The sequence below is a fragment of the Tetrao urogallus genome (assembly GCF_951394365.1).
Source record: "Tetrao urogallus genome assembly, chromosome: 3".
NCBI classification, from domain to species: domain Eukaryota; kingdom Metazoa; phylum Chordata; class Aves; order Galliformes; family Phasianidae; genus Tetrao; species Tetrao urogallus.
The window spans coordinates 15745380-15772419 of record NC_136815.1 but is presented as its reverse complement, the minus strand read 5'-3'; the positions used below and the strand labels follow the sequence as shown (position 1 = coordinate 15772419).

The following is a 27040-nucleotide window of genomic DNA, read 5'->3' as shown; positions in this document are numbered from 1 at the left end:
TGACAGCTCCAATTTCATGCAGGAAAGAAATATTGCAACACAATATTAAAAGAGTGACATCGCACAAATAAACTTCACTGATGCTGGGATTGGTATAATAAATGTCAAAATTAATGATTTTCCAGCTTAAATGTTTCTGTGATTTAATAGTATTGAAATAATGGCACATGAGAGATGAATAAAGATATCTTACTTTCTGCACAGATGATAAGTAGTGCTCAAACAGTTTGCAGATATACAGAGATGAGACATCCCTGTAGTATCATATTCAGAAGCTGTTCAAAACTATGAAAATAATCACATCAACTCCAGCAAGATCTTACAGTACACACTTCATGAATACTGAAGTGACACAAATAAAACAATTTGAAGCACACACAGTTACTGCTCTTTTTTTTTTTTCACTTTGATGTTCCAGTTCTTTTTTCACTTTTCTCTCTCTTTTCCTTTCTCTCCAGTAAACTACTTCCAGCTTGGTGACTTGAAGCAATGTCAGCTGAAGAAAATGTTCCATTATGCTTAATACATTTGTCAAGTTCTATGATATACAGTTCACATCTGTGAAATATGTACTCATTCCCTTCTTTTTCTCCTTCAGATTTCTTACAGGCCTGTTTTGTTTTTTGTTTTTTGTTTTTTGTTTTATTTTTTACAGAATTTATTGTCCAAATGATGTTATTACTGCTCATTACATTGTCATTTTCCCAGGATGTAGGGGGACTCTACGTGCAGACAGTTCAGAGAAAGTAAGCTCTAGCAAGTATTTTCTGTTTGTACGTTACTTTCTGACTGCTGTAAACCTTTTATTCTTCTTATTATTTAAGGGAAGCTTTGTGTTCTCCATGTGTATTTTGAGACTGGTTCTTCTTATTTAGACAGGATATTCCAAAATCATTATATTGCTATCCTGTTGTTAAATACCCAGAGGTTCTCCTTTTATTTCTACTTGAATATATAAAGTCTTAAAATACTCTCCTTAATTACACATTTTTAGACTTTATTTTTTAGGTTTTGTGTGATCTGGTTTGTGTTATGCTCCTTCTTCACCATCTTCAGAGAAGACCACAGAAGCTGAAAAAGCTTTAAGTTTATATGAAGATTTCATAGTCATTTCTTCCAGAAATTCAAGAATTTGAATTTCTCATACTTATTAAATTATAATTTTCTTTTTACTATTTATATAACATATCAGCTTTTCTAGGCTTTCCTCTGCTTTAATTTGGTATTTTCTGCCATTATTAGTTTTAAAGAAATTAGAATAATTAAAAATAGAAATTAGATAGAAATTAATTTTCTGTATTTATTGCATGGTTTATAAGGTGTCGAATTCAAATATATCACATTATCAATTGATATCAATTGATATCAATTGCCTATTTTCAGTTATTAAATGAATTCAACATAGCAACATTTGATAAAAATTAGATCAAAAGTTATAAAGAAAGATAAACTAAAAACTTGTTTCTACAAAATGAAGTAATTGTAATAAGAAAATAACATATAAGTAAAGCATTCAAGGTCTCCAAAAGGTTTGAACATACATTATCTGTTGTCACTGACCAGCATTTCTCTTTAAGTGAAAGCACCAGTAATCTAGTTAATACTCATAATCTATTTCATAACATTGCAAGAGGAAAGTAAAAGCAGATACCTCCTCTGTGTGAGCTTTTTATTTGTTAATTACACTGCAGCTAAAGTACACAGACACCATCTGTTTCACTCAGACATCATTATATATTGAAAGAAAATATTTGGAAGCTCGAAACAAAATGAAACAGAATTACTTTTCTCTTATGCTCTCTCCTCAAAGATAATTCTTTCCTGGCTGGTAAAATAGTATGACCAGATAGAAACAGCATAATTCTGGTTGGATGGCTAATATTACATTATTTTGACATCATTCAACTAGGAAAAAAAAATCTCTGTGATTCTTCTAATAAGACAATATTGTATATAATTAAATATTGTATTTGAGAAGGATCACAGTGATTCTGCAAACCCAAACTGACAAATAAGAGAAATACTAAAGCACTAACATTTTATGGATCCTTTAAATTGTTATTTTAATAAAATATTAAATAAAATATCTCTCCTTTTGAATGAAACTCTAAAAAACATTTTCAGGTAAAATATTGGAACTTTAACATTAACTACTTATGGCTTTATTTCCAAAACACAACCATTAAAGCACGTAATTCTATTCTTGATCTTCATATATCCTTTTTTTTTTTCCAATTCATCTAAATGACAACCTGAATAAACTCAGTACATGGTCATAGAATCACTAAGATTGGAAGAGCCCACTAAGACAGAGAGCAGCAAAGGGGGAAAGGGACCTGGGTGTCTTGGCGGACAACAGGGTGACTATGAGTGAGCGCTGTGTTTTTGTGGCCAAGAAGACTAATGGCTTCCTGGGGTGTATTAGAAGGAGTGTGATTAGAGGTTGAGAGAGGTTCTCCTCCCCTTCTACTCTGCCCTGGTGAGACCACATTCTGGAATATTGAGTCTAGTTTGGGGCCCCTCAGTTTAAGATGGACAAGAAACTGCTTGAGAGAGTCCAGTGCAGAGCCACGAAGATGATAAAGGGAGCACAGCATTTCCCTTAGGAGGAAAAGCAGAGGGAGCTAGGTCTCTTTAGCTTGGAGGAGACTGATCGGTGACCTCAATAATGTTTACAAATATGTAAAGGGTGAGTGTCATGAGGGTGGAGCCAGGTTCTTCTCAGTGACATCCAATGGTAGGGCAAGGGGCAGTGGGTGCAAACTGGAACACAGGAAGAAAAAGCTTATTTATGGTGAGGGTGACATAACACTGGAACAGGCTGCCTAGAGAGGTTGTGGGGACTCCTTCTCTGGAGACACTCAAAACCCACCTGGACGCATTCCTGTGTGACTTAATTTAAGTGTTCCTGCTCTGGCAGGGGGGTTGGACTAGATGATCTTTCAAGGTCCTTTCCAATCCCTGATATTCTGTGATTCAGTGAAGATCATCCAGTCCAAGCATCATCCCATCACCAGCATGCCTACTAAACCATGTCCCTCAGTGCCACATCAACACTCTTCTTGAAAACCTCCAGGGACAGTGGCCCTACCACCTCTCTGGGCAGCTTATTCCGATGCATTACCAAACATTCTGAGAAGAATTTTTTTCTGTTATCCAAACTGAATCTCCATTAGAGCAATTTCACTCCATTACCTCACATCCTATTGCTAGTTGGAAATAGAGTATCTTTAAGGTCCCCTCCAATCTAAGCCATTCTAATAGCCTGAAAAGATGTCAACTCTCATCTCATTACAACTTTCTTTCAGGTAGCTGTAGAGAGTGACAAAATCTACCCTGAACTTCCTCTTCTGTAGACTAAACAATACCAGTTCTCTCAGCTGCTCCTTATAAGCCATTCACTCCAGATTGTTCACAGCTTCCATGCCCTTCTTTGCACATGTTTCAGGGACTCAATGCCTTTCTCATAGTGAGAGGCACAAAACTGAACAGTAATCAAGGTACAGCCTTACTAGTGCAGAGTGCAAAGGGACAAGCACCTCCCTGCTCCAGCTGACTGCACCATTTCTGATACAAGCCAGGATGCCACTGGCATTCATGCCATCCAAGCACACTGCTGGCTTGTGTTCAGCTGGCTGTCACCTCCATATCTTTTTCTTCATACAGCTTTCCAGCCATTTTGCCCCTAGCCTGCAGCATTGCATGAGGATTCTGGTGATCGAAATGCAGGACTCGGCTTTTGTCTTGTTAAAAACAAACAAACAAACAAAAAATTGTGAACCTAAGGAATTACAAGTTTTATTCATGGTTTCAAATAAATAAATCAGGTGGAAAAGAGTCACTCTTTCATTACAAGTCAAATATTTTACATTGTCTTCTCATTCATATACTTCATTCTTCCTTCAAATCATCATATATGTACTCATGTATTTTTTTATACATGTTGAAAGAATGAAGGTAGGGAAAAAATGAGGTAATACGGCTACCAAGCATACAAAGCACAAGGTAAACAATGTTATCATTACAAGATACATCAGTCCATGTTAGAAACATTTCTACTGCTTTACAAAATGGTGGCATGAGGTCATATCTTGCTATACTTGAAAAAAAACACTTAGTGAGCAGCAATATGGTAAACATAGACTTCATTAAATTATTTCTTATATTTCAATTCAAAAAGTGTATGAAAGGATTTAATGACAGTTAAACAGCAGTTTTAGATTTGTCAGCATTCTGCCAGCTGGTAAAGTCAATAAGATAAAATAGTGTTAGAAGGCAAAAAGGAGGACACTGCTGTTCCTGCAGTGCTGTTTCCTGTTTCATCCTACACAAGCACAGCAAGAATAAAATTCTGCTTAGATGTCTCTGAATGCAGAAATTTTCACTGATTAGAAAAGGATATCACCCCCTTCATGAAAAAAACACTAGTGAGAACTGTAAGCATTCCTATGCCTTCCAAACCGCTCTTGAAACAAAACATGGATTTTATGTATGTATATATATATACATACTTTATATATATATATATACAAATGAAAACAGCTTTACAACAAATCTATTCGTTTGGTCCATCTCTTTCCTTCCAAAATTAGAAATGTCACTTATTTCAATTGCTGCCAGCAGTACAATTATCTGTGAGTGAGCCAACTCATAAAAATAAATGAAGGAATGAATGATTCATCAACTTACTTGAAAACTGTATGGCAAACCCAGATTTGCTGATATAAAAATCTGTGTCAAACTGGATTGTTACTATGTTGAGTGTACTGTGAATGCCTTCAGGAACTAGAGATCCACTAATTTCCTTGAGTAACATCTCATTTTCAGGTGGTCCATCCCAAACTCGTAGAATATCATGCGATGCCTCAGTATCAAAAGCAAGAAACTGGAGGCTGTGAGAACACCATGTTATTATTGTCAGATTTCATTCTACTTAATAATGTAAAGACACCCACATACAGAACAAAACAAAACAAAACAATAAACCTAAACCAATGAACCAAAGTAAGAAAGCAAAGAAACTTCAATTTCTGAATGTGGCTTTCTAAAATATTTTTCATGCTTTTATCTTTAGGTACATATAATCTTAATACAGAAATACATTTGAAAGCAAAAGTCTTTTGTAACTGGTAACATTTGAATTTGTGAATCATGAAATAAATTTATTGCATTAACTATTTAAATAATCTGTATGTTTCCACAGGCTTTCCATAAAATAGTTTCATTTTTCATAAAACACTATTATGTGCAACACAATTGCATTCCTCGTAATTTGGTTTCTTTTAAACATACTTTCTGTTAATAGTTATAGTTTGTACACACAGAGTAGTCTAAAATTATTAAACATTTCAGAAAATGACAAGAAATTTTCAAGACTGATCTTCACCAAACAACAATTTATTGAAAAGCAAATAGTTTCAACACCAAACTACATATTCAAGCTGAGTACATCATGAATACTGCCTTTGAACAGCATCTTAAATTCTAAATCTCCATTTTTTCCCTATCAGAACAGACAAGTTTTACTTGTTACATAAGCAAAATAATTTTTATAACTATCAGATTTGTTTTCAGTACCTGACAATATTTCCTGGGTCTACTTCAATCACCCACAGGCAACGCAGATTGTTATCATAGGGAAAAGGATAGCCAGGAGATAAGATTCTTCCTGATGATTCTCCTTTAAAACGGCCTCCACACTCAGCTGATGAAAACATTACATAATGTTACTATTAATCTATTGCAGATAGCTTTCCAACTAATCATCAGAGCAATCAACTTATATATCTACTCTTTTGCCAAATAAGTAACATGATTGAAACACAGCAAACCTGACTATGTGCCCTAAAACATTAAGATAAAGACTTCAAATACTTCAAGAAACTCTACACATTTTTATCTGATTACTTCTGTATATATTTATATATATTTTAGCATCTATGTCTTTCTAATAATTTTGAATACACGTAAATTAGAAAGCATACCACTATGCAATAAAAGAAACAAAGATCATTAAAAAAAAATTGAAAAAACAAAAGCAAGAGCATTATGGCACTTTAAACCAGTATAATTAAATTAATAAATTTACAAATTAATAGGTAGGGAATAAAATTTAAAAAATGAAAGAAGAAACATAATAAAATAAAGCAGACTTCTCAGAGTGAAAGTCTTTCAACTTAGAAAATAAAAAAGGTGTAAGACTTCTTACCTGAGACTTGTCCTCACAGTGAAGCTATGTTTCTTAGAGGATAATAGATGGTAAGTAGCCCCCTATTAGTTGGCCTCAGCCAGCCAGTCACTAGGCAAAACTGTGCATTTCATAATCTATATGACCTAGATAATCTATAAACCTAGATTTTTTTAAATACAAACCCTTAGGCCTTTAAAGTTTTCTGATTCCCCTTTCCTTTTAAGGTCCATTTAGTCAAAGTCAAAATAATGGCTTGATTAGATAGGTTAATATAGTTACAATGCTTTTTTGTTTTGATGTAACATCACATAAAATCTCTTAAAATATGTAGTTGAGAGATCTATTATGACCTGTGAATTCCCTGATCAAGTGCAATTGAAATGCTACTCTTAATGGATTTTTCAGACATAGCAAAAACAAATTTTTAGAAACAGATGGCATTTTATATCTTTAAAACACTATCACTAAAATCTCCCTCTATATATGTAAATATTTTGAAGTTATTCAGTTCAGAAGATAAGAATTGTCTATTATTCTTCCAGTGGTGTAAGGATATAAATAAATCACACAATTAAGAAAAATTTGCTTACTGACAAACCAAATTAAACTATAAATGAATTGCATTTTATCCAAGATTACTAAACAATTCTAAGTTTATAAATTCTAATTTTCATGAAAGATAATTTGTTAGCTTTTTATTATGATTTTGTCATGATGTGCCACTAGTAACTCTTCAGGTGTCACTGACAAGTAGCAAGGCAAAATCCCTTTTATCTTCTTTCTCCAAACTGCTCATGTGCGAGTGCAGTCCTAACCAAGAATCCTAATTTTATCTTAAAATGTCAATTCTAAAAATTCAAGGATTTCAAGTTAAAGCAAATACGTATTAATCTTTATAGCATTATGCAAATTCAGTGGTTAAGTTTTGTTGTTATATTTAATACAACTAGAACTGCTTGAAAACAGTTTTGCTGTTGTCTTGTCAGTGTCACTTTCTTGCATGGTATGATACTGAAACAGTAGTACCATTTTGAAGTCAACTTATCATTGTAGCAGCAAATTAAAGTATCTGTTGATTTATGTTACTCATAAACATTCAGATAAATAAAATTACTTGTGAATGTGAACCTAAAAACATTTCATTCCAAGCATCACTGCCAGTTTTCTCAGAGTTTACCTCAACAACCTGTAAACTCAAAATATCTTGAGTAGGGCTGGATTCTTGTAAGTATGCAAAATGACTCAAAAGCAAGATTTTAGAAAAAATAAAACATAGGAGTGTTGCAAAAATCTTTTTTTTTTTCCTTTCCAATTTCCTTTTGCAGCAAAGAAGTGTAGTTTCAATATGATTCTAACTAAAAGTGAATGTTGAAAAAAAGAGTTTCCATAAGCCAGGAATCAACACCACTGTTGATTCATCTTCTCTACCTGCTATTTAATCCATTATTGAATTTGAAGTCTCAAAGATTTGTTCACTCAGTTTTTTGTTTGGATATACTGTGAGAACTATCTAAAAGAAGTTTCAGTTCTGCAGAAAAGCCTCTGCAGTGTAACTCCTTTCATTTCTCTCCAGAACATTTTTAATTGAAACATTCTCTTTTCTGATCTTCTCATGCATTTCTTAACTGCTGTCCTGCTTCCCTGTTCTCTCCTAGCAATATTCTTCACAGTGCATTACTAACACATAATTTATTATATATTTTTCAATCCAAGAAACCCAGAACATGTGAATTGCTTGAGCATTTTAAATGATTTATAGTGGATCCCCTTAGTAGCATGTTAAGCATCAGCAGTGATCCTTAATTAAAATGGATAATTGGAAGGTGTGTGGAAATCAATACCATCATTTGCAACTGCTATTCAAAAACCTTTTGAATTCTTAAGCTTGACTATACAAAAATCTCACTTGTTTCAATTAAAATTAATTTAACATCTATTCAGCCAAGCCTAAGGAATCCTCAGCTTGGGACAGAAACTATTGCTCATATACACAACAGTTTTACAGTAGTTTAACTCTTCTCTGGGTGCAAATAGATGGTTTTACCACTTAGGAAAAGAAAAATGCCTTACTGTAATAAATAAAATCAATATAAACCATTCAAAAGCTCATTTAACACAATCTGTATACTTTCATTAATTTACAGAAAAGGTTAAAATAAAGGAAAGTAAACAAATAAAGGAAAATCATTTTATAAATCATACTTTTTGTTGTTTTGTACTTTATTTATTTTTTAAGCAGAGTAGCTATGTCTCATGTACTGGGATTTTTTTCTTTATATGTGGTATTCTGAACTAGATGGATAAGTGAACTGTCTTAACAGCAGACTGTAAAGATGCATTTGAAATGGCATTAATTTAAAACTCAAAAAATGTACATAAATTGATTCACATTCCAAATAGATTCATCTATATAAGACATTTTAAATTAATTATAATGCAGTTTTCACAAAAAGCCTGGTGATGATCAAAATCTTAATCTTAGCTGCTTAACTTCTTTAATCTTTTAAAAGACAGTTGGGCAGTTATTGTTATTAAAATGAAAAATAATATGAAGACCATAAGGATATGCAGAAAATCATTACTTTTCCCCAGAGGTCCAGCTTCACCTTTGGATTTCTGTTTACTGAAAGTTTGGGTTTTTAGTTTTGAAGTTTTTACCAGCTCTTGAAAGATGACTCACTTCCTAATTCAAACCTATGTCTTTTCAGTTTTATGCATCTATACACTGAAGAGGGGACTGCTGAATAATTAAATTGAAAGATAATGTATGTTACTCATCTTGGGACGTTCTTCAGAACTCAGTCCATGTCTCGCAAGACACAACAGCATTTATCACCTATCCATGAGGTGTTCTAGAAATCCCCTTTCTGTATTCCATCTAGATGTAAATTATTGGAATCTCTGGATATTTGCTTAGAATATGGGGAAACTGAATTTCCCACAGTTAGAGGAAATAGTGCACAGCACACAATCTAGATCATTAATCATTAAAAATGATGTTACAAAATCATTAAGAAAATGAAGGGGCAACTTCAGACAGGTTTACCTTGGTCCGTTTTAAAATTATTCAAGAACTCATACATATATACGTGTATATTAGTATGGTGGTACATCCTATGCTTTTAATATTTAATGAAAGAACTGAAAAACTTTAATTTCAACTTTCTGCCATCATTCACAACATTTTATCTGATCCTTTTGCTCTTACTCCAGTTGGCAACTCATTACCCCCCAGGGGTCAGTACTGGGGCCCATCTTGTTTAATATTTGTATTGATGACCTAGATGACGGGATTGAGTGCATCCTCAGTAAGTTTGCAGATGATATTAAGTTGGGAGGTTGCGTTGATCTGCCTGAGGATAGGGAGGCCCTTCAGAGGGATCTAGATAAGCTGGATCACTGGGCTGAGGTGAATGGGATGAGGTAAACAAGGCCAAGCGCCAGATCCTGGTCTTTGGCCACAATAACCCCATGCAGTACTATAGTCTTGGGGCTGAGTGGCTGGATGACTGTGAAGAAGAAAGGGACCTGGGGGTGTTGGTTGATGCTCGGCTGAACATGAGCCAACAGTGTGCCCAGGTGACCAAGAAGGCCAATGGCATTCTGGCCCATGAATAGTGCGGCCAGCAGGAGAAGGGAGGTGATCATCCCCCTGTATTCAGCACTGGTGAGGCTGCATCTCAAATATTGTGTTCAGTTTTGGGCCCCTCATTACAAGAAAGACATTGAGGCCTCTGGAGCATGTCCAGAGAAGGGCAACGAAACTGGTGAGGGGTCTGGAGCACAAGTCTTGTGAAGAGCGGCTGAGGGAGCTGGGATTGTTTAGTCTGGAGAAGAGGAGACTCAGAGGAGACCTCATTGTACTCGACAACTTCCTGAAGGGAGGTTGTGATGAGGTTTGGCCTTTTCTTCCATGCAACAAAGAGGACCTGAGGAAACAGCCACAAGATGCGCCATGGAGATTTAGATTAGACATAAGGAAAAACTTCTCTCAGAGATTGGTCAGGCACTGGAATGGCCTGCCCTGGAAGGTGGTGGCAGTGTTCTCCTATGAAGAAAGGTTGAGGGAACTGGGCTTGTTTAGCTTGGAAAAAAGGTGGCTCTGGGAAGACCTCATTGTGACCTTCCAATACTTGAAGGGAGCATAAACAGAAGTGGGAATGGCTCTTTACAATGGTGCACAGTGATGGGACAATGGGGAATGGTTTTAAACTGAGATAAGGGAGGTTTAGTTTAGATATTAGGAGGAAGTTTTTCACACAGAGGGTGGTGACACACTGGAACAGGTTGCCCAAGGAGATTGTGAATGCCCCATCCCTGGAGGCATTCAAGGCCAGGCTGGATGTGGCTCTGGGCATCCTGGTCTAGTGATTGGCGACCCTGCCCATGGCAGGGAGGTTGAAACTTGATGATCATTATTGTCCTTTTCAACCCAGGCCATTCTATGATACTATAAAGTACACTTTTTCAGTCAAATCAAAACCGAGCACAAAGTGCATTTCATCCTTTACTCGTCCATTACTCATTTCATCTAAATGAAGATGAAAGCAAGAGAAGACAATTACTAGAGTACTTTAATCTTGTCTTATTTCTTCCCTCTAATGGAATGAATTGAGCTTGTAGGTACTGGCACTTAAAAAGTTGTTGCAATATTATAATGAAGTGTATAATATCATGTTATGCATCACAGTGCCAAAAGCCAAATAATAAAAACATAGTATGTCTCCAGATAACCTAGTAACTTTATATGTTGATTTTTTTTTTCTTTTTAAACTTATTTTGTAGCATTTATAGGTAAATATGTGAAAAGTTTTGTTTGTTTGTTTGTTTGTTTGTTTTTAGCATAAGATACAGTTAGGAAAAAAACATCCTAGTTTTATAACTTCTCATAAAATGCATATTCTTCTGGCTTTTTGACTTATGTTTTTATCCTGTCGATTTTCTAACTACAAGTAGGTTTTCATATGCTAGAAATTACATGATGAATGAATATTTAATAATTACTACCTTTATTTTTTAAAACTGAAAAAGGCAACATCACTCAGGTAGACTTATGTAAGGTCTAAAGAGATCTCTGAAAGTATATATGAATAGATTTGTATATGTAGAGATCAGATTTCACATCATTCTAACAGTATTTGCTAAACCTAAGGGTTGATTTTTTTTTCTCTTTCTTTATACTCAAAGAATAGTTTAAATTTAAAAAAAAAAAAAAAAAGGGTAAAAATGAAGGTCTACTACCAATACATGATGGTAGAGGATAGTCCCATGCCCTTCTTTCTCCAGTCATACACTTTAGAAGGCTACTTCCATGGAGTGTGTAACCTGGATTGCATCCATAAATGATAGTACTTCCAGCGAAGTGACCTTGGTCACTGATTTTATATCCAAACTGTGGCACACCGGGGTCTTCACAATGTGAAAGTTCAAAACCTGTGGTAGGAGTAGCACACTCTTGTTAAAAAAAATCAAGCAGATAAATGCATTGATGAAATTAAGATTTTCTGTTTTCCGGTGGAAATAAAATATTTTCAGAATTCAAGCAACAGTATATTTAAGGTTTCTTCTCTGTTTCTAAGCAGCCTTAGTAGGCAGTCTGTACCCCTCACTTATATCTCAGAGTAATACTGTCTAGTACATTCAAGTTGAGCCTGCAAAATTGTCATAACCCTTTTTTTCCCAAGAGCTCAATTAAGGACTGAGAACGAAATTCACAGTAGCTGTCAATCAGTCCTAAAACAATATTATAATTTATAAAATAGCCATTAAAATGAATTCTTATTTATTTTGACGGTGATCTAGTCTGTGAATAGACATTTATGGCTCATAGACAAAACTACACAGTAGATTTGTTTGTTACCTTGCACACTAATGGGAATGGCACAATAGCACCTCTGGTAATACAGAAATACAGTTACATTCATAAATTCCTATCCTAATCCTGCTTTCAATAGTTTGTAAATTTAAACACTACACTTAGCAAGTAATGACAATGATGACAATATAGCAAATTCAAGAAGAAAAAAAAAAAGGACATTTTGCAGAATTAAACGATGTGAAGCAAGAAGAAAAAAGAATGACCTAAACATTATACAGAATATAATGTTATTGGGAAATATCTGGGGAAGCAAATTATAATTTAGGCAGAAGATCCTATTAATAAGGTTTCCTGTTATTATTAACTGAGAAGCAGTTCCATACCCCACTTTGTTCAAAAATAAACATTAAAAAAAAAAAAACAAAACAACATACAGTTCTAACTTGTATATCTAACAAATAGACAAAACAGTTTGTGTCACTTTGATATTTCTAAGTGTAGCTAGCACAGAGCAAATGAAGGATTTTTCATATTTGCGTTGTTCACTAAAGCTCACGATGTTCAGCTGATGAGCCATTGGTAGCCTTTCATAGTCTCTCCATGAGCACTGAGTCATTACTACTCATTGAAAAAAATGTTCAAAGTTTTATTTTGCAGACAAAACATATCAGGTTGGAAAGAGCTGTTTGTTTACACGATTGAAAAAAAAAGTAAAATAATATATTATCTCAGCTCTTATTTCAGCTCATTTAGCATCTCAATGAAAATGGCCCACCTCCTGAAGATATTCCACAGCTTCTCAGCACAACTTTTCTAATTCCTAAGTGAGTTATTGTTTCCTTTTGCAGACCACACTATAGAAGTTCTAATGAGGCTAAAAAAAAGGTTCATGTGAAAAAGCTATTTTCATATTTTCAGTTTGGATACTTATTGGCCAGTCAGAATTTCTCCTTTTTTATAAGAAAATGTGTTGATTGTGTTGAGTGAAAATAAGTTTAAACGTCTAGAACACTGAAAAGTCCTCACATCTGCCTACTTAAAGGCAGAACAACAAGTAGTCTTTTTAATTGATCACTTTCCTCTTGAGGATGAAAAAAAACAACATGTAATTACATTGCCTGAGCAGTTTTCAGCTGCAAGTTTATTTGAGCTACTTGCACAGTGAAGGCAGTTCTGATAGTAAGACCAAAATGAGAAGATCTCTGTTGCTATGGAAGAACACCATGCAGGTAGGGACATAATGTGAGGGACCTAAAATGACAATAGTTGACTATTTAATGAATGCTCACAGTGTATCCTTGATGATACACAATGATTCTGTAGACCTTGTGGGGACTTCAGTAAAGCCTTTGACATTTTCTCCCATAAAATCTCCATAGAGAATCTGCTGAAGGGCTGAATGCAAGGACAGAAAGGTGGACTGTACACTGGTTGAAGAGCTGGGCAAGGTCCTCCAGACAGTTTTTCACCCAACAAAAAGTACACCTGCCCAAGCCATAGGCTGCCACCTTCTCCAGGAGAATACTGTGGAAGATGGAATCAAAAGTGCCTAGGTAGACTACATCCACAGTCTTTCCTTCATGCTCAAGGCAGGTCACTTGGTCATAGAAGGAGATCAAATTGGTCAAGCAGGACCTGCCTTTCCTAAGCCCAAGCTGGCTACATCTGGACCCCTGGTTATCTTGGACATCGGATGATCGCACTCAAGACCATCTACTCCAATCCTGTAGTTTCTTAGTTTCTTACATATTCCTTTTGACTTTTCCCATAGATGAATGTCACATTGGCAAGTCTCCATTCATCTGGGACCTCCCCAGTTGTCAAAGACTGTTGATAAATGGTGGAAAATGGCTTGGCAATCACTTCTACCAGCTCTCTCAGTATCCTTGGGTGGATCCCTCCATCTAGGTGGAATAGCAGGTCACTAACTGTTTCCTCCTGAACTCTCTTCCCCATCCTCTTCCATCTCAGGGGACTGAATACCTTGAGGATAACTAGTCTGACTATTAAAGACAGAAGAACACATTAAGACTCAGCCTTTTCCTCATCCTCTGTGGTAACTTTCCATCCTATAAAGGATGGAAATTCTCTTGACCCTCCTCTTGCTGTTTATAAATTTCTGAAAACCTTTTTACTGTCTTTAACAGTGACGGTCAGATTAAGTTCTTGCTGGGCTTTCTACTTTCTAATTTTCCCTCTGTATATCCTAGCAACAACTGTGTACTCTTTCCAAGTTGCCTGCCTGTCCCTTCTTCCAAAGACAGTAAACTCTTTTTTTTCCTGAAGAAACAACTATGTGTATTTTCATAATTCACCATCTGATAAACAAGATGTAGATATGTTTGCTCTATAAAACAAAGATCTGAAGAGATTTCACTTCTAATCTTTGCAGTTAATTTTGTCAGTCTGCATAGAGTTAAGAAATTTTTGTCTGGAATCTCTTCTTTTGCTTCCAAAATGGTTGGAAAGAGCTGTTTGTTTACACGATTGAAAAAAAAAGTAAAATAATATATTATCTCAGCTCTTATTTCAGCTCAGGAATTATTTTAAGCAATCATCCAAGTTCAGTAATTGTTAGTCTAATGCAGTCTTTGTATTGAATGTGAGTCTAAAGATGGAGAATTTATTTTAATAAACAAATATTTATGAAAAAATTCGATTTTCACATTTAAAATTACCCTCACGTTTAAATATTTTTATGTGCTAGCACTCTTACCTGAAGTTCTACTTTTTTATCCTCTCCAATACAGAAAATACATCAAAAAACCCTCTAGAAACACAAACAGACAAAAACCAGAACTTTAATTATCAAATTAGAGAAAGTACTCTGAAAGCCTGGTTTTAGTATGCTGTTTAGTGTAGGAGTTTAAAAAAAAAAAAAAAAGAAAGAAAAAAAGATTATTTTAACAAGTGATTTGCATTTGATTTTATTGCTGTTCATCATTGGATTGCATTTTTATCTTACAAGAAATTATTTTTTCATTCCTTTACAATCATAAATCTATTACTATTTTTTTCTCAAATACTTACTGGTATAAACAAGTTGAAAGCCTTCATCAGTGCCCTCTGTGTCTGAGTTGAATTCCAACCATAAATGATTTGAAGTACTACTTAGTGTCAGACCTCTTAACGATGCACCAGTGTATGCACCCAGCAGATGAGCAGTATTGTCTTTGCCATCATAGATCTGTAAGAAAAATGCAACTTTTGCAGTCACTAAAAGAAAATAAATGCATATATTTGATTTTGAAAATAATTCTCTACATTTCAATTAAGAGGGAGGATAGCTCTGCCAAAGGAGATCATTTTCCAGTCAACTGTGAATACACTCTGGATATGTTGTTTGTCTCTGCTCAATTATGTTGATTTAATTGTGGTTATTTTTCATATGCACAGTATAAAATATGTCAGTTCCTTTTTTTGCTAACAAAAGAAGTGGGCAGTGTTGCCATATCAGCTCAGTGCTTGTGAACATCTGTGTTTTCTCTTCCACTGCCAACACTGCAGTGCTCATCACAGACAAACAGCAAACACTTACTTTGTGTAAATGTGTCTGCCACAAGACACTGAGATGGCGTAACATAAAAGCTAATATCTATCCAACTTTAACTAGTTAAATAAACTTCTGGTTGTTTTTCTGTTTTTTGTTGTTGTCGTTGTTTTATTTCCTGTGTAAATCGAGGTTTAAAAATAACTACACAGTAAAAGGAGTCTCGGAAATCAGAATAAAATATACAGAAAAACTTCTGTAGTTAGAAAGAGTAACAAAATCTATATGCAAATTAGAAGACAGAGTTTTTATGACATATTTTTCTTTCAGAGTTGAAATTGAAAGTTCAAGCAGACTACTAAACATATTAAATGATCTTTTAAGAATACTTAGCAAATTTCTTTCAAGCTTTGTTGCTTTAATATCAGTGGTTGGTGTACAACTATATATTTTTTAGAACAGCTAAGCTATTATTTAACAGTAATTGTTAACCCAAATAATATATCTTGTAGGATTTATTTATTGACTTCTATAATGTAAACATGAGTTTTAAGAAAAAAAATCCCTTGCAAATCTGCAAACTAAATAATTTTCAATTTGAACTAATGAACTAATTGCTAAATGAACAGAGTCCTAAATATTTTCTAATTGTAATTAAGATATAAATTGTAACCAATGCCTGCATTTGTAAACTGGAATCTATATCAGAATGAAATAAAAACAAATAGATCAGCAGTAGTAGCAAGGCAACAAAGTGAATCAGAAATGATTTATGTTCTCCAAGACTTGTACACTTTAATTCTGTTTTGCAGAAATTCTATTCTATCTAGTGGAAAAAAAAAAAAAAAAAAAAAAAAAGATAACATAAAAGAATCGATTTCTAACCACCTGATAAATAATTATACAACCATTCAAGAAGCACTACCAAATGATTTGGCTTAATTTCTTGATTTTACTGAAACCTGTAAATAAATTCCAAAGAAATTTCAGACTTAATGTCCTTACATGGAACAAAAAGAAGAAATTAAAGCAAAACAAGATGCATTCTGGGGTGCATTGAAAAGAGTCTGTCCAGGAGATAGAAAGAGGTGATACTCCTCCTCTGCCCTGGTGAGGCTGCATTTAAAATACTGTGTCCATTTCTAAACTCTCCCGTTCAAAAAACACAGTTATCTCCAAGAAGGAGTCCTGCAGATGGCCACAAAGATGATTAAGGGCCTGGAGCATATCCCATGTGAGGAAAGGCTGAGAACCTCAGAGAGCATCTGATAAATGTTTATAAATATCTAATGAGAGATGGAAGGCAAATGGATGAGGCCGGGCTCTTCTCAGTAGTGTGTATCAATAGGGCAAAGAGTAACGGCCTAAAACTTGAACACAGGATGCTCCTTACTAACATGTAGAAGAATTTCTTTATGGTAAGGATGACACAGTACTTGAAGAGGCTGCCCTGAGAGGTTGTGGAGTCTCCTTCTATGGAGATATTCAAGACACATCTGGCTGTACACTTGTGTGATCTACTGTAGGATACATGCTTTAGCAGAAGGATTGGACTCGACGACTTCTTGGGGCCCCTTTCAACCCCCGCAATTCTGTGATTCTGTGAAGGTGCAATTAATGCTTCACAAGTATAAAGTTTTAAAATATATATAATATAAAATCTTCCTTAATATTATCAAAATTTCTTTAAAACTGAAGTGAGATAAGTAATCAAATAGGGCCAGAATAAAAACAACAGAATGTTACTTCTAAAATTGACATTACATTGTGACAGTCTTAAAGAAAACCCAGCTTGTGTTTGATGCTCTTTTCCTAATCTCTCCAAGCTACTTATTAGCTAATAGCACCAAAGGATTCAGGATTTATTTTATTTTTAAACACTTCACAAGAGTATTCCATTTTCTGCTGTGTATGAACTGCTAAATTAACTCTAAGAAGCTATTAATAAGTTCAAAGAATTACAGAATCAGAAGAAATCCTGAGTTGAAAGGGATCCAAAAGAATCAGAGTCCAATTCCGGCTCCACACAGAACTATCTAAAAGCTAAACCATATGTCTAAGAGTATTGTCCAAGTGTTTACTGAACTCTAGAAGGTTTGATGCAGTGACCACTTTCCTGGAAAACTTTTCAATTTGAAACCACCCTATCGATGAAGAATCCTTTCTTAATACCCAGCCTGACTTTCCCCTGACACAGCTCCATTCTGTTCCCAGAGAGAAGGTATCAGGATCTGTCCCTTGTGAGGAAGATGTACACCTTCCTCTCCTTTTCTCTAGGCTGAACAAAGTGACTTCAGCTGCTCCTCATGTGTCACCCTCCAGAATTTTTGACAACTTCATACAAATTCTGATAGTTTGTCACTCTAATATCCTGGTGTTCAGAGCTGAACACAACACTTGAAGTAAGGCCATACCAGTGCAATTATACCAATCATTTTCAATGGCTTGCCAGAATTTCCCAGAAATCACTTCATGGTACAAATTTTCTTCACAATATTTTCCCCATACATTGCTAATTTGGTTAACTGTCCTATGTTATTAAGCTTTTCCTACTGATACCACGTATTGTGACCATCAAAATCTTTTAAATGTTGGCACTAGTTCTATTTTATGGACTAGATAACAGCCCCACTGTAAAATATCTCTAGGACTACGGAGGAGCAAAATTCATGGTACTCTAACACTTTCAAAACTCTCTGATTCTTTGTGTGGGTGAACTGCATTTGGTTGAGGGAAAAATATTCATTTCTACATTAAATTGATTTTTCCTTTTTCTTGGTTGCTGACTTAAATATTCAAAGGGATATATATATATATATATATTATTATTCTTGAGATAGCAGAGGTTCCCTTAGGAGCATAAATGGACGCACATTTTGCAATATAGTTCTTAATTTAAGATACATTGTCTTTCTTATACTTAATTCAATTACTGAAATAAATTCAAGTTTCTAGATAGCAATTATGTATTCCAAATCCATTCCTTAGCAATGTAATTAAGTTGCAAAGAAACTCATTACAATCAACATAGTCTTTTGAGATTTACAGAACCAGCATTTCAATTTTCTTAAAAAAGCTGAGAGTTTTGCTTAAATTTTTGAATGAGTTAATAATTAATTCACCACTAGAATTTGATCCATAGGACAATAATATTATTTGTGGTTGATTATTATCTTATTTTTAAAATAGGAATATTTGTTCCCATTCAACTTGTCAGTACTTTTGGATTTATGTTACTAGCATACTGTATTGCTCAGGATATTTACTACCCAAATAATAACAAAAGGTGGCTGGCTTTATTTTCCTTAATACATTCTGTAGCACTAATGCAAAGATAATTGATTCATGACTGCATCCCATCTGAATATTGTAGTAACAAGTCTTTCAGAAAATGGAAATACAACTTTATCAGTTATTTAGAGGCCTGATTTATTAAATGATTAATTCAGAAAAGGAAAGGCACAAAAGTTGAATTATGTTGAATTATGAATTAATGTCACAAAGATACTTTGAAATGTCCCAGAGGAGGATGATAGTAGTTAACACCGTTGAGAAAAATAGGTTTTGAACCTAGAGATCCACTGTTTACTGACAGCTGGGGAGATTATTTTCCATTTAAAGTTAGAGAATAATTAAAACCTCCCAAGCTTTCCAGAGGCTCAATTATTAACAAATTTTAAATGAAAATAGTCTTTTTTTTCTGCTAAATTATTTGAACCTACTCCATAAAATTTTACCAAGGGGATGTTATAGAGTGTTTTTTCTTTTTTTTCAAATGTGCATTTTAATCAACTATTTTTGAGACTTGCCATTGAAACATAAAAGACACACAGATATGAAGATTTATGCCTTTATAAAGAGAAGAAATAACAAAATCAGCAGCTCAGAGCTAAGGCTGTCAGCACCCTGTCAAATATATCACTTATACCACATTCAAAGAGAAGCACTAATACATAGACAGAAAAAGGCCCATATGTTTGGATATTTTTCCTTCCCTATTTCACAATCATGTTTTTCTATGATATTGCTAAAAGGATAGTGAATGTGGAAATTCTTAAAAATTGGTTAAGAAACAAATGTGCAAAAAGCCACAAAAATAACCTCCTTTTAAACAAAAACTTTCAAAAACTTAACCAAGCACATTTTTCCAACTTGGTCCACAGGTTATAAAGCAAACAAATGCATTGAAACTGAATTATATGAATTGTAAAGGATCATAAAGTAAGAGTGCTAGTACAAACATTGTGGAAAGAGACCACAACGCCAGTTCTCCTTTATCTTCCGACATACTGCTCCCTGCAGTGCTGCTGCACATCTTTTAAAAGAAGTTAAAAGATAGACTATTTCAGTGCAACATCAAAAATAGTTATTAAAGTTATCTTTCTACATACATGCAATCTCACCTGGAACATTAGTTCTCGCTCTATATACTAGAAAGGAAGATAACATGACCAAAATAGTGAAAGCGGAAAGTGGTCATTCACCATAGAGGTCTGCGTCTTGTGCTTACCATTTCTCTCTTTCCTGCCTTTCAAGTGCTATCCATTAAATGCAATTACAAGTATACAGAATTTTTCAGAATAATATTACATTTAAAAACAGGGTATTGCGGCATTATTAATGTAATGCTTTTATTATTATTTTTAAACAGTGGTCTTTATTTTTAACTGTGGTCTGCTTCTTTTTCTCCAGTAGATATAATATCTGATTAGACAAAACTTTTAGATACAACATGAAATATTTGTACCTAAAATGTTGATTTTGATGGACTTTTTTTTTTTTTTTTTTGCCTTACTCCTAGAACTCATTTCTTAGAGTCACTGCATATTTATCTTGCAGTAAAAAACATCCAGAGTCTTATTGTTTTTAAGGATGATTTTCCATTTCTATCAGAAATGAAACTCCTGGAAGTGTGCGCTGATTTCATATCAAAAAGGGGATGAATGGAATTATACAAATTTTAAATAGATGAAACTTCAGAAGAAATGCATGCTATTTATTTTCAAAATGGACAAGTGTTTTTTTCTTTCTCAACCTTACACTTAGCTACAGTTTTAAAGGTGACAGCAAAAGAACTCTGTGAGTTTCTCAGTGGAAGCATTTTGATCTACTTCCTGAAAAACAAAACAAAAATATATATATATATATGCTCAATCATATGGAATTATTGATCAGGATATCTACTACAGAAGAACAACAACAGACAAACAGTAAAAAATGATGTACTCTTTCCATTTTAATCCTTTTTATACTTGGTGTTTCTTTCTCTGGGTTCACTTATGGAACATGCCTACAGTTCTCTGGTTTGTTTTCTTTTTTTTCCCCTTAAGCATTAACATAAAACTATTCTCCTTATTAATCAGTATCACACATAGGTGATTTTTCAATTTTAATGAAATCAACTAAAAATAAAAATATTATATCTATATTAAGACTATGTTAATATTCATAAGAGTTATCTGTCTCCTAGCAAAACAGAAAAACAAGTTGAAGATCCTTAGATAAAGTAATACTTTCAACTTATTTCAACACAAAACATTGTTTGCCACTAACAATTAAGTCTTCAAGCAAGTAGTCAATTCTGTTATTGACAAGAAGTCAATAGAGCTAACAAAGACTACAAATCTTAAAAACAAGACTGGTAAAAAGAGGTAAATTCAGGAGGAAAAGCAGGTTCAGACCTCATACTTCGAAAACTATGTATTCTTTTTCCTGCCTTCCACATAGGCAGAAAATTCTGGAAACATTTTTAGCGAACAAACTCAGTTAATGTATGAACTACAAAGAAGGAGAGGATTTACAGTTTCTGATATTAAAAATAAATGGATTGTCTGATAGTGACTATACACATCTTAAATTATTCATACGCCGTTGTAAAATTTTCACTGATCAGTAATGATTCAGTATCTAGAGCAGGCCTTACAAACACAAACACGAAAACTTACATATTCCTTAGAGCTTCCAACAAAACAACAAAAAAAGAGTAAGTAGCAAGAGCAGTGACATTGACAAGAGAACTAAATGCAGACTAAATGAAGGAAATAAAAAACAAACGTTATCTTCTGAATCCTTTTTTCTACCACAGTTTAAAATTGACAAATAGCAGCTCCGCCTTTTCATCTGGTGAATAACATTGAGGGCGGTCATTTATTTATATCAAATACACTATTTCCCTCTAATGTTGTATTCTCAATCCAAATGTTTTATTATTTCATTCACAGTGTTTGTCAGGTATACATTTGATCCATGGACATTTAAGGCCACATGGTCACTAGCAGATACCATGACTTGAATAATGAAGTATCTAAAGCTTTGGAGAATGTTAAGTCAATTTGGGCTTTAAATGCAAATTTATTTGTGTAACTCTAGTAATCTAAAATATTAGCTCATAGAAAAAGTATAATGAGTACCTGATTAACTTCTTTATCAACTTTTTCATGTGTCTTTCCATGAAGAACAGAGATTAATGCATAAAAATAAAAGGCAGTTGTTGCAAATAAATGTCTTTAAAAACATTTCACTGAGATTGAATGAGAATGAGTCTAAGAGAACACAAGAAAATATATGGAAATCAAGCCTACTTTCCTGATCTTGAAGATATTAACAGTAAATACCTCCATGTTCTCAAGTCAGATATATATTAAATCTTTCCCTGCTTCTTTTTCACCTCCTGGAAATGAGCAGTAATCAATCATAAGATAATAAAGACCAGTGGACTAAAGATTAACACAAGCAATGTCAGAATCAGTTCCAAGGAGAAAGTTCTAGAATGCGTGACTGCTGCCTTGCATTTCCTGAAACAGGATTCCTTTATCTATTCATTTAAATGAGCAGCTGGAAAACGTCTTATTGGATTAAGACAATTCATTTGCTGCTTCATTTTAGAGATGAGGCAGGAAGTTTCACAGATTTCATTCCTTCCCAAAAATCAAATGACTCTGTCTTGATACAATGTCACGTAGGCTGAAAGAAAGCAATAATTATTATGAAGAATATTTCTTGTGGAGTTTAAAAATACAGGAGGAGGAACTTTAGCTCATCATTATTCAAGAGAACTGATCTGAAATGCAAACACTCTTAATTACCTGCTACTATTTTCATCCAATAGACACAACTGCAAAACAAATATTTCTGTCAGTGACATTTACAGCAGAATGGTGGTCTTCTTCCTTTGTAATTAATTTGGTATTTCACTGAAATTCACACTGAAAAGCAGTATTGAAATATAATTTATTTTAAATACGTACAAGCAAATGTTTTCTAGTAAAAAATCTGTAGTGCATATGGTTGGAGTGGCACTTAAGAAAACTTAAGTGCATAAATATTTTAAAGACTGAATGTGCATTAAATGATTAAGGAAGAAGAAAAAAAACACATAGAAGAAAAAAGGTATAAGCTATTGGAAAATTTGTATTTATATGCTAAAGCTGCCACTCAAAAAAGTCTTAAGGAAAGTGTATCCACACAGTTTTAATTGGATAGGCATGAAAATGTGAAGTGGGCTTCAAGGATTTTGATTCTTCTTGCTAATGTTGGTTAACATGGAGATCTTACCATAACTTCACTTAATTTTTCTGCTCCACTGAGAAATTCCAAAACAGGTAAGATGACACAACTGCATATATCATTTGGATGTTTTAATGGTAACTTTAAAATGCATTTTTATTTTTATTTAATTTTGCATATATATTTTTCTTGCTGTCTGATTTCATTTTGCATAGGTCAGTTAGGTTTGTTCATGTTTTAGCCACAATAAACTCATTTGTGAAGTGCTTATGTTTGACAACTTATGACAGAAATCCTAACCTAATTCTCAGATGGCTAAGGTTAATAAATCCCAGAATTATTTCTTACAGATAAATTGTACCATAATCCTTCTCACTGTGGTAGCTACAGAGCAGAATCTGGCATTAAAAAAAAAAAAAAACAAAAAACAAAAAACCAGTTTTTATTAATAAAACATGATTGGCATCGTACTCTTGTTCTTTTGATTTCTAGAAGACATCAGATTATTATGAAAAATGAGACAATTAGTACATCCATTTAGATGGTGTATATGAAAAGTAACCTACTGTAATCATTATCAACTTTAAATATGTAGATGGTTAAGTAATATATACACTTGGAAATTTATACTTCACAAATACAGTAATAACATCTATGTAAAAATCAAAAAGCTACTACATTTATAAGCTAAAATAACTTTGTAAAATTCTATAAAGTTCTAGTAACACTTTTTCCACTCTGTTTTTTTGTTTTAATTTGTTTTGTTTTTGTTTTGCTAGTGAAAGTCATCTTGAATAAGATGCTACATATCAAACAAGGTTAGAATCACTTGAGGTGTAAACCTCATGTACAAAATGGAAGTGACAGTATATTAAATTTAGTTTATTTGTGTAAGAGCTGGGGAAAAATATTATTATTAGATCACAGCATAATTAATAAAGTTACTGAAAAGGAAAATAGAATTTACAAAAGTTGTAATTCTGTTCAAAGTTTGGTGTTTAATACTAAGCACAGAATATACACACACGTTAATGCAATATTTGGTTTATAGCTTCAATTTATTATTTTTAAAAATATTTGTGCTCTGATAAGAGCATATTTTAGGGAACAGATTCTGGAAGAACTTGAGATTGTCCAGCTCCTGTCTGCACAAAGAACTAAACAAATTTAAACCGTGTTTCAGAGACCATTTTCCAAATGCTTCTTGAACTCCAACAGGCTTGGTGCCATAACCACAGGGTGCCTGTTCCAGTGCCCAAACACCCCCTCAGTGAAGAACTTTTCCTAAGATGCAACCTGAATCTCCTCCACTCCGTTCCATTCTCTCAGGTCGTATTGCTGATCAGAAAGAGGAGAGATTAGCATCCACCTGTCCACTCTGTGAGGAGCTGTAAGCTGCCTTGAGGTCTCCTGTCTCCTCTTCTCTGTGCTGAACAAACCAAGTGATTTCAGCTGCTCCTCATACATCTTGCCCTCTGGATCCCTCATAATATTTGCAACCTTCTTTGAACATTAGTAGTTTCATGTTTTTCTTACATTGTGATGCCCAAAACTGCAAACAGTACTTTAGGGGAGGCTGTACCACCACAGAGCAGAATAGGACCATCTGTTCCCTTTAAAAGCTAGCAATGCTGTGTGTGATATGCCCTAGAATACCCTAGCTCTTCTGGCTGTCCGGGCACATTGTTGACTCATGTTCAGCTTGCTGTCAACTAGAAGCATCAGAACTCTTTCTGTGGCTGCTCTGCAGCTTGTCATCATCCAGCCTGTACATGTAGCAAGGGTCATTCCAGGTATAGAATCACTTCATTGTTGGATAATCATCAACTGCATGACTCTAAATTCCCAATATCATGGGAATCTCATGATAGCATCAGACTACTTTAAGTAACATGGGATGAATCCCTTCAGGTCCTTAGACATATCTACATTCATCCGGATCGACAAATCCTGAAAAAGTTCAGAGCTGGCTTGGAGTTCATCATTAACAGAGTCATGAACCTCCAATTCAAGACTCCTTGGGTTCCAGAACTCATTACTGGTGTTGAAGAAAGAGGCAAAGGCAGCATTAAAAATCTCAGCTTTGTCCAAATCCCATTTTGTGAGGTGACAATCCTCATTAACCGGCAGATTAATGATTGAAGACATCTCTGGAGATTATCTAATCTGAACTCCCTGCTATAGCAGGTTTCCTACTGTAGGCTGTACAAGAAAGTGTCCAGGTAGGTTTTAATCATCTCCAGAGTAGGAGACTTCATGACATATATGAGCAGCTTATTCCAGTGCTCTGCCACTCTAAAAGTAAAGAAGTTTTTTTCTTATGTATATAAGAAACTTTCAGTACATAAGTTTGTGCCCCTTGACTCTCATTCTCGTCATCACCAAAAAGGGCTTTGTCTAATCCACTTGATGCCTGCCTTTTTGATACTTAAAAGAATTTTACAAGATTTTTTTCTGTCTCCTATTCTCTAGGCTAAAGTACTAGGTTTCTCAGCCTTTCTTAATATGAGAGATGCTTGAGACCCCCAGTCATTTTTGTGGCTCTTCACTGGACTCTCTAGAAGTTCCCTGTCTGTACTGAACTGCAGAGTCTTGTGTCAGCCATTCTCTTCAGAGCATCAGGCTACTGGCTCCTGCCAATTCTCTGCAATTCCCTGAGGTTTCCTCAGCTTAGAAAACCTCTCTGTACTTTGCCATCCCCACTGCTGAAAAAGGAACCAGCACTGAAGTTGATCATCTCAGTGACTGATGTAATTAGACACATATTTAGACAATTACTTTCTAAGACATGATTAATATAACCTTGTCCTACACTATATAGGCAGATCAAATTCAATGGCATGAGGCACTAAAAGCTTATAAATAACTAAAAGGACTACTTACCTTAAGAACATCTCCTTGAGCTAAATGAAATGTTCTGGCAGAAATGTTTATTCCTTTTCCTGCTTGTACCTGAATGCTATAAATACATTCATGGTTGTTTTCATAGTTAAGAGGATAATTGGGGGACAGTAATATCCCTTCATTATTTGTTGTGAAGGCTCCACATTCAGCTGCAGGTAAAAGAAAATGTTAAGGTATATTTTATTAAAGAGCATAAATATTTTCAATAACTATGACAATGGGAATGTTAATGCAAATCAATTCAACATTATTAAAATTTATTGATATTATAAATCTATTTTTTAAAAGTTCATGCTAGTGATTGAAGATTACAAGCATATTTTTAACTTGCTCCAACACTTCAGTAAAAGTATGTTAGATCATATGGAAAATTACAATCATGTTAATGGAATGTTCCATAATCATGTTTTAAAAGACCTTTCTAGAATTTTGTTTTGGAGGAAATTTATTTTGTTTTTATTAAAAATTATTTCTCCAATACAAAAACAAAACAAAACAAAAAATTAATGAAGACATGCAAAATAAATGAAAGTAGTCTAGAAGTTTACATATGCATATATATATTTGTACACACACAGGCATATACATACACATATTCACACAGATTAATGACAAAGAAATGTTTCCTACTATCAATTTACTACAATTTATATCATACTCAGTGGCAAAGTTAGAGAAAAATAACAGTTATTGCAAACCTACCAATGAAACAACTGAAAAAAAAAATCACACTGACAGACAAGAAGAAAAAAACAGGAAGAAAAAGAAAAACGTAAAGAAGAAAGAAAGGAATGAAATGGGTTTAAGTAAAAATGGGAAAGTGTTTCCAGGTACTACTGTAATAATTCCAAAACCAAAATTATTTAATTGAGGACTTAAGAATCTGAGTTTAATCATAAAATATACAAACATGAAAATTTTTGGGAACTCTTCATTAGACAATAATAATTAGCTTCATCTACTATCATAATTTACAATATTTGCATTATTTTAATTAAAATATTTTGAGCATTGACGAACCAGGTATGTTAAATTAACACCACACCAACAAACTACTGGAATTCTTTCCTTCCCTTTCAACTTAGTTCTTATAAAAGGTCATTATACTGAATGCACAAAAGCACTTCCTCTC

General features: G+C 34.1%; 1 protein-coding gene across 3 annotated transcripts in view; it reads right to left on the bottom strand.

Annotated features, from left to right (window-relative positions):
* CSMD3 (CUB and Sushi multiple domains 3) overlaps positions 1-27040 on the bottom strand; it is a gene marked incomplete at both ends in the record, with an annotated part of 527537 nt that overhangs the window by 152678 nt on the left and 347819 nt on the right. For all 3 annotated transcript variants that reach the window (XM_079533061.1, XM_079533062.1, XM_079533063.1), the window contains 5 exons: positions 4690-4892; positions 5578-5704; positions 11432-11623; positions 15039-15195; positions 25888-26057. In XM_079533061.1, coding sequence (XP_079389187.1) covers positions 4690-4892; positions 5578-5704; positions 11432-11623; positions 15039-15195; positions 25888-26057 — 849 coding nt within the window. The remainder of the gene's footprint in view (positions 1-4689; positions 4893-5577; positions 5705-11431; positions 11624-15038; positions 15196-25887; positions 26058-27040) is intronic.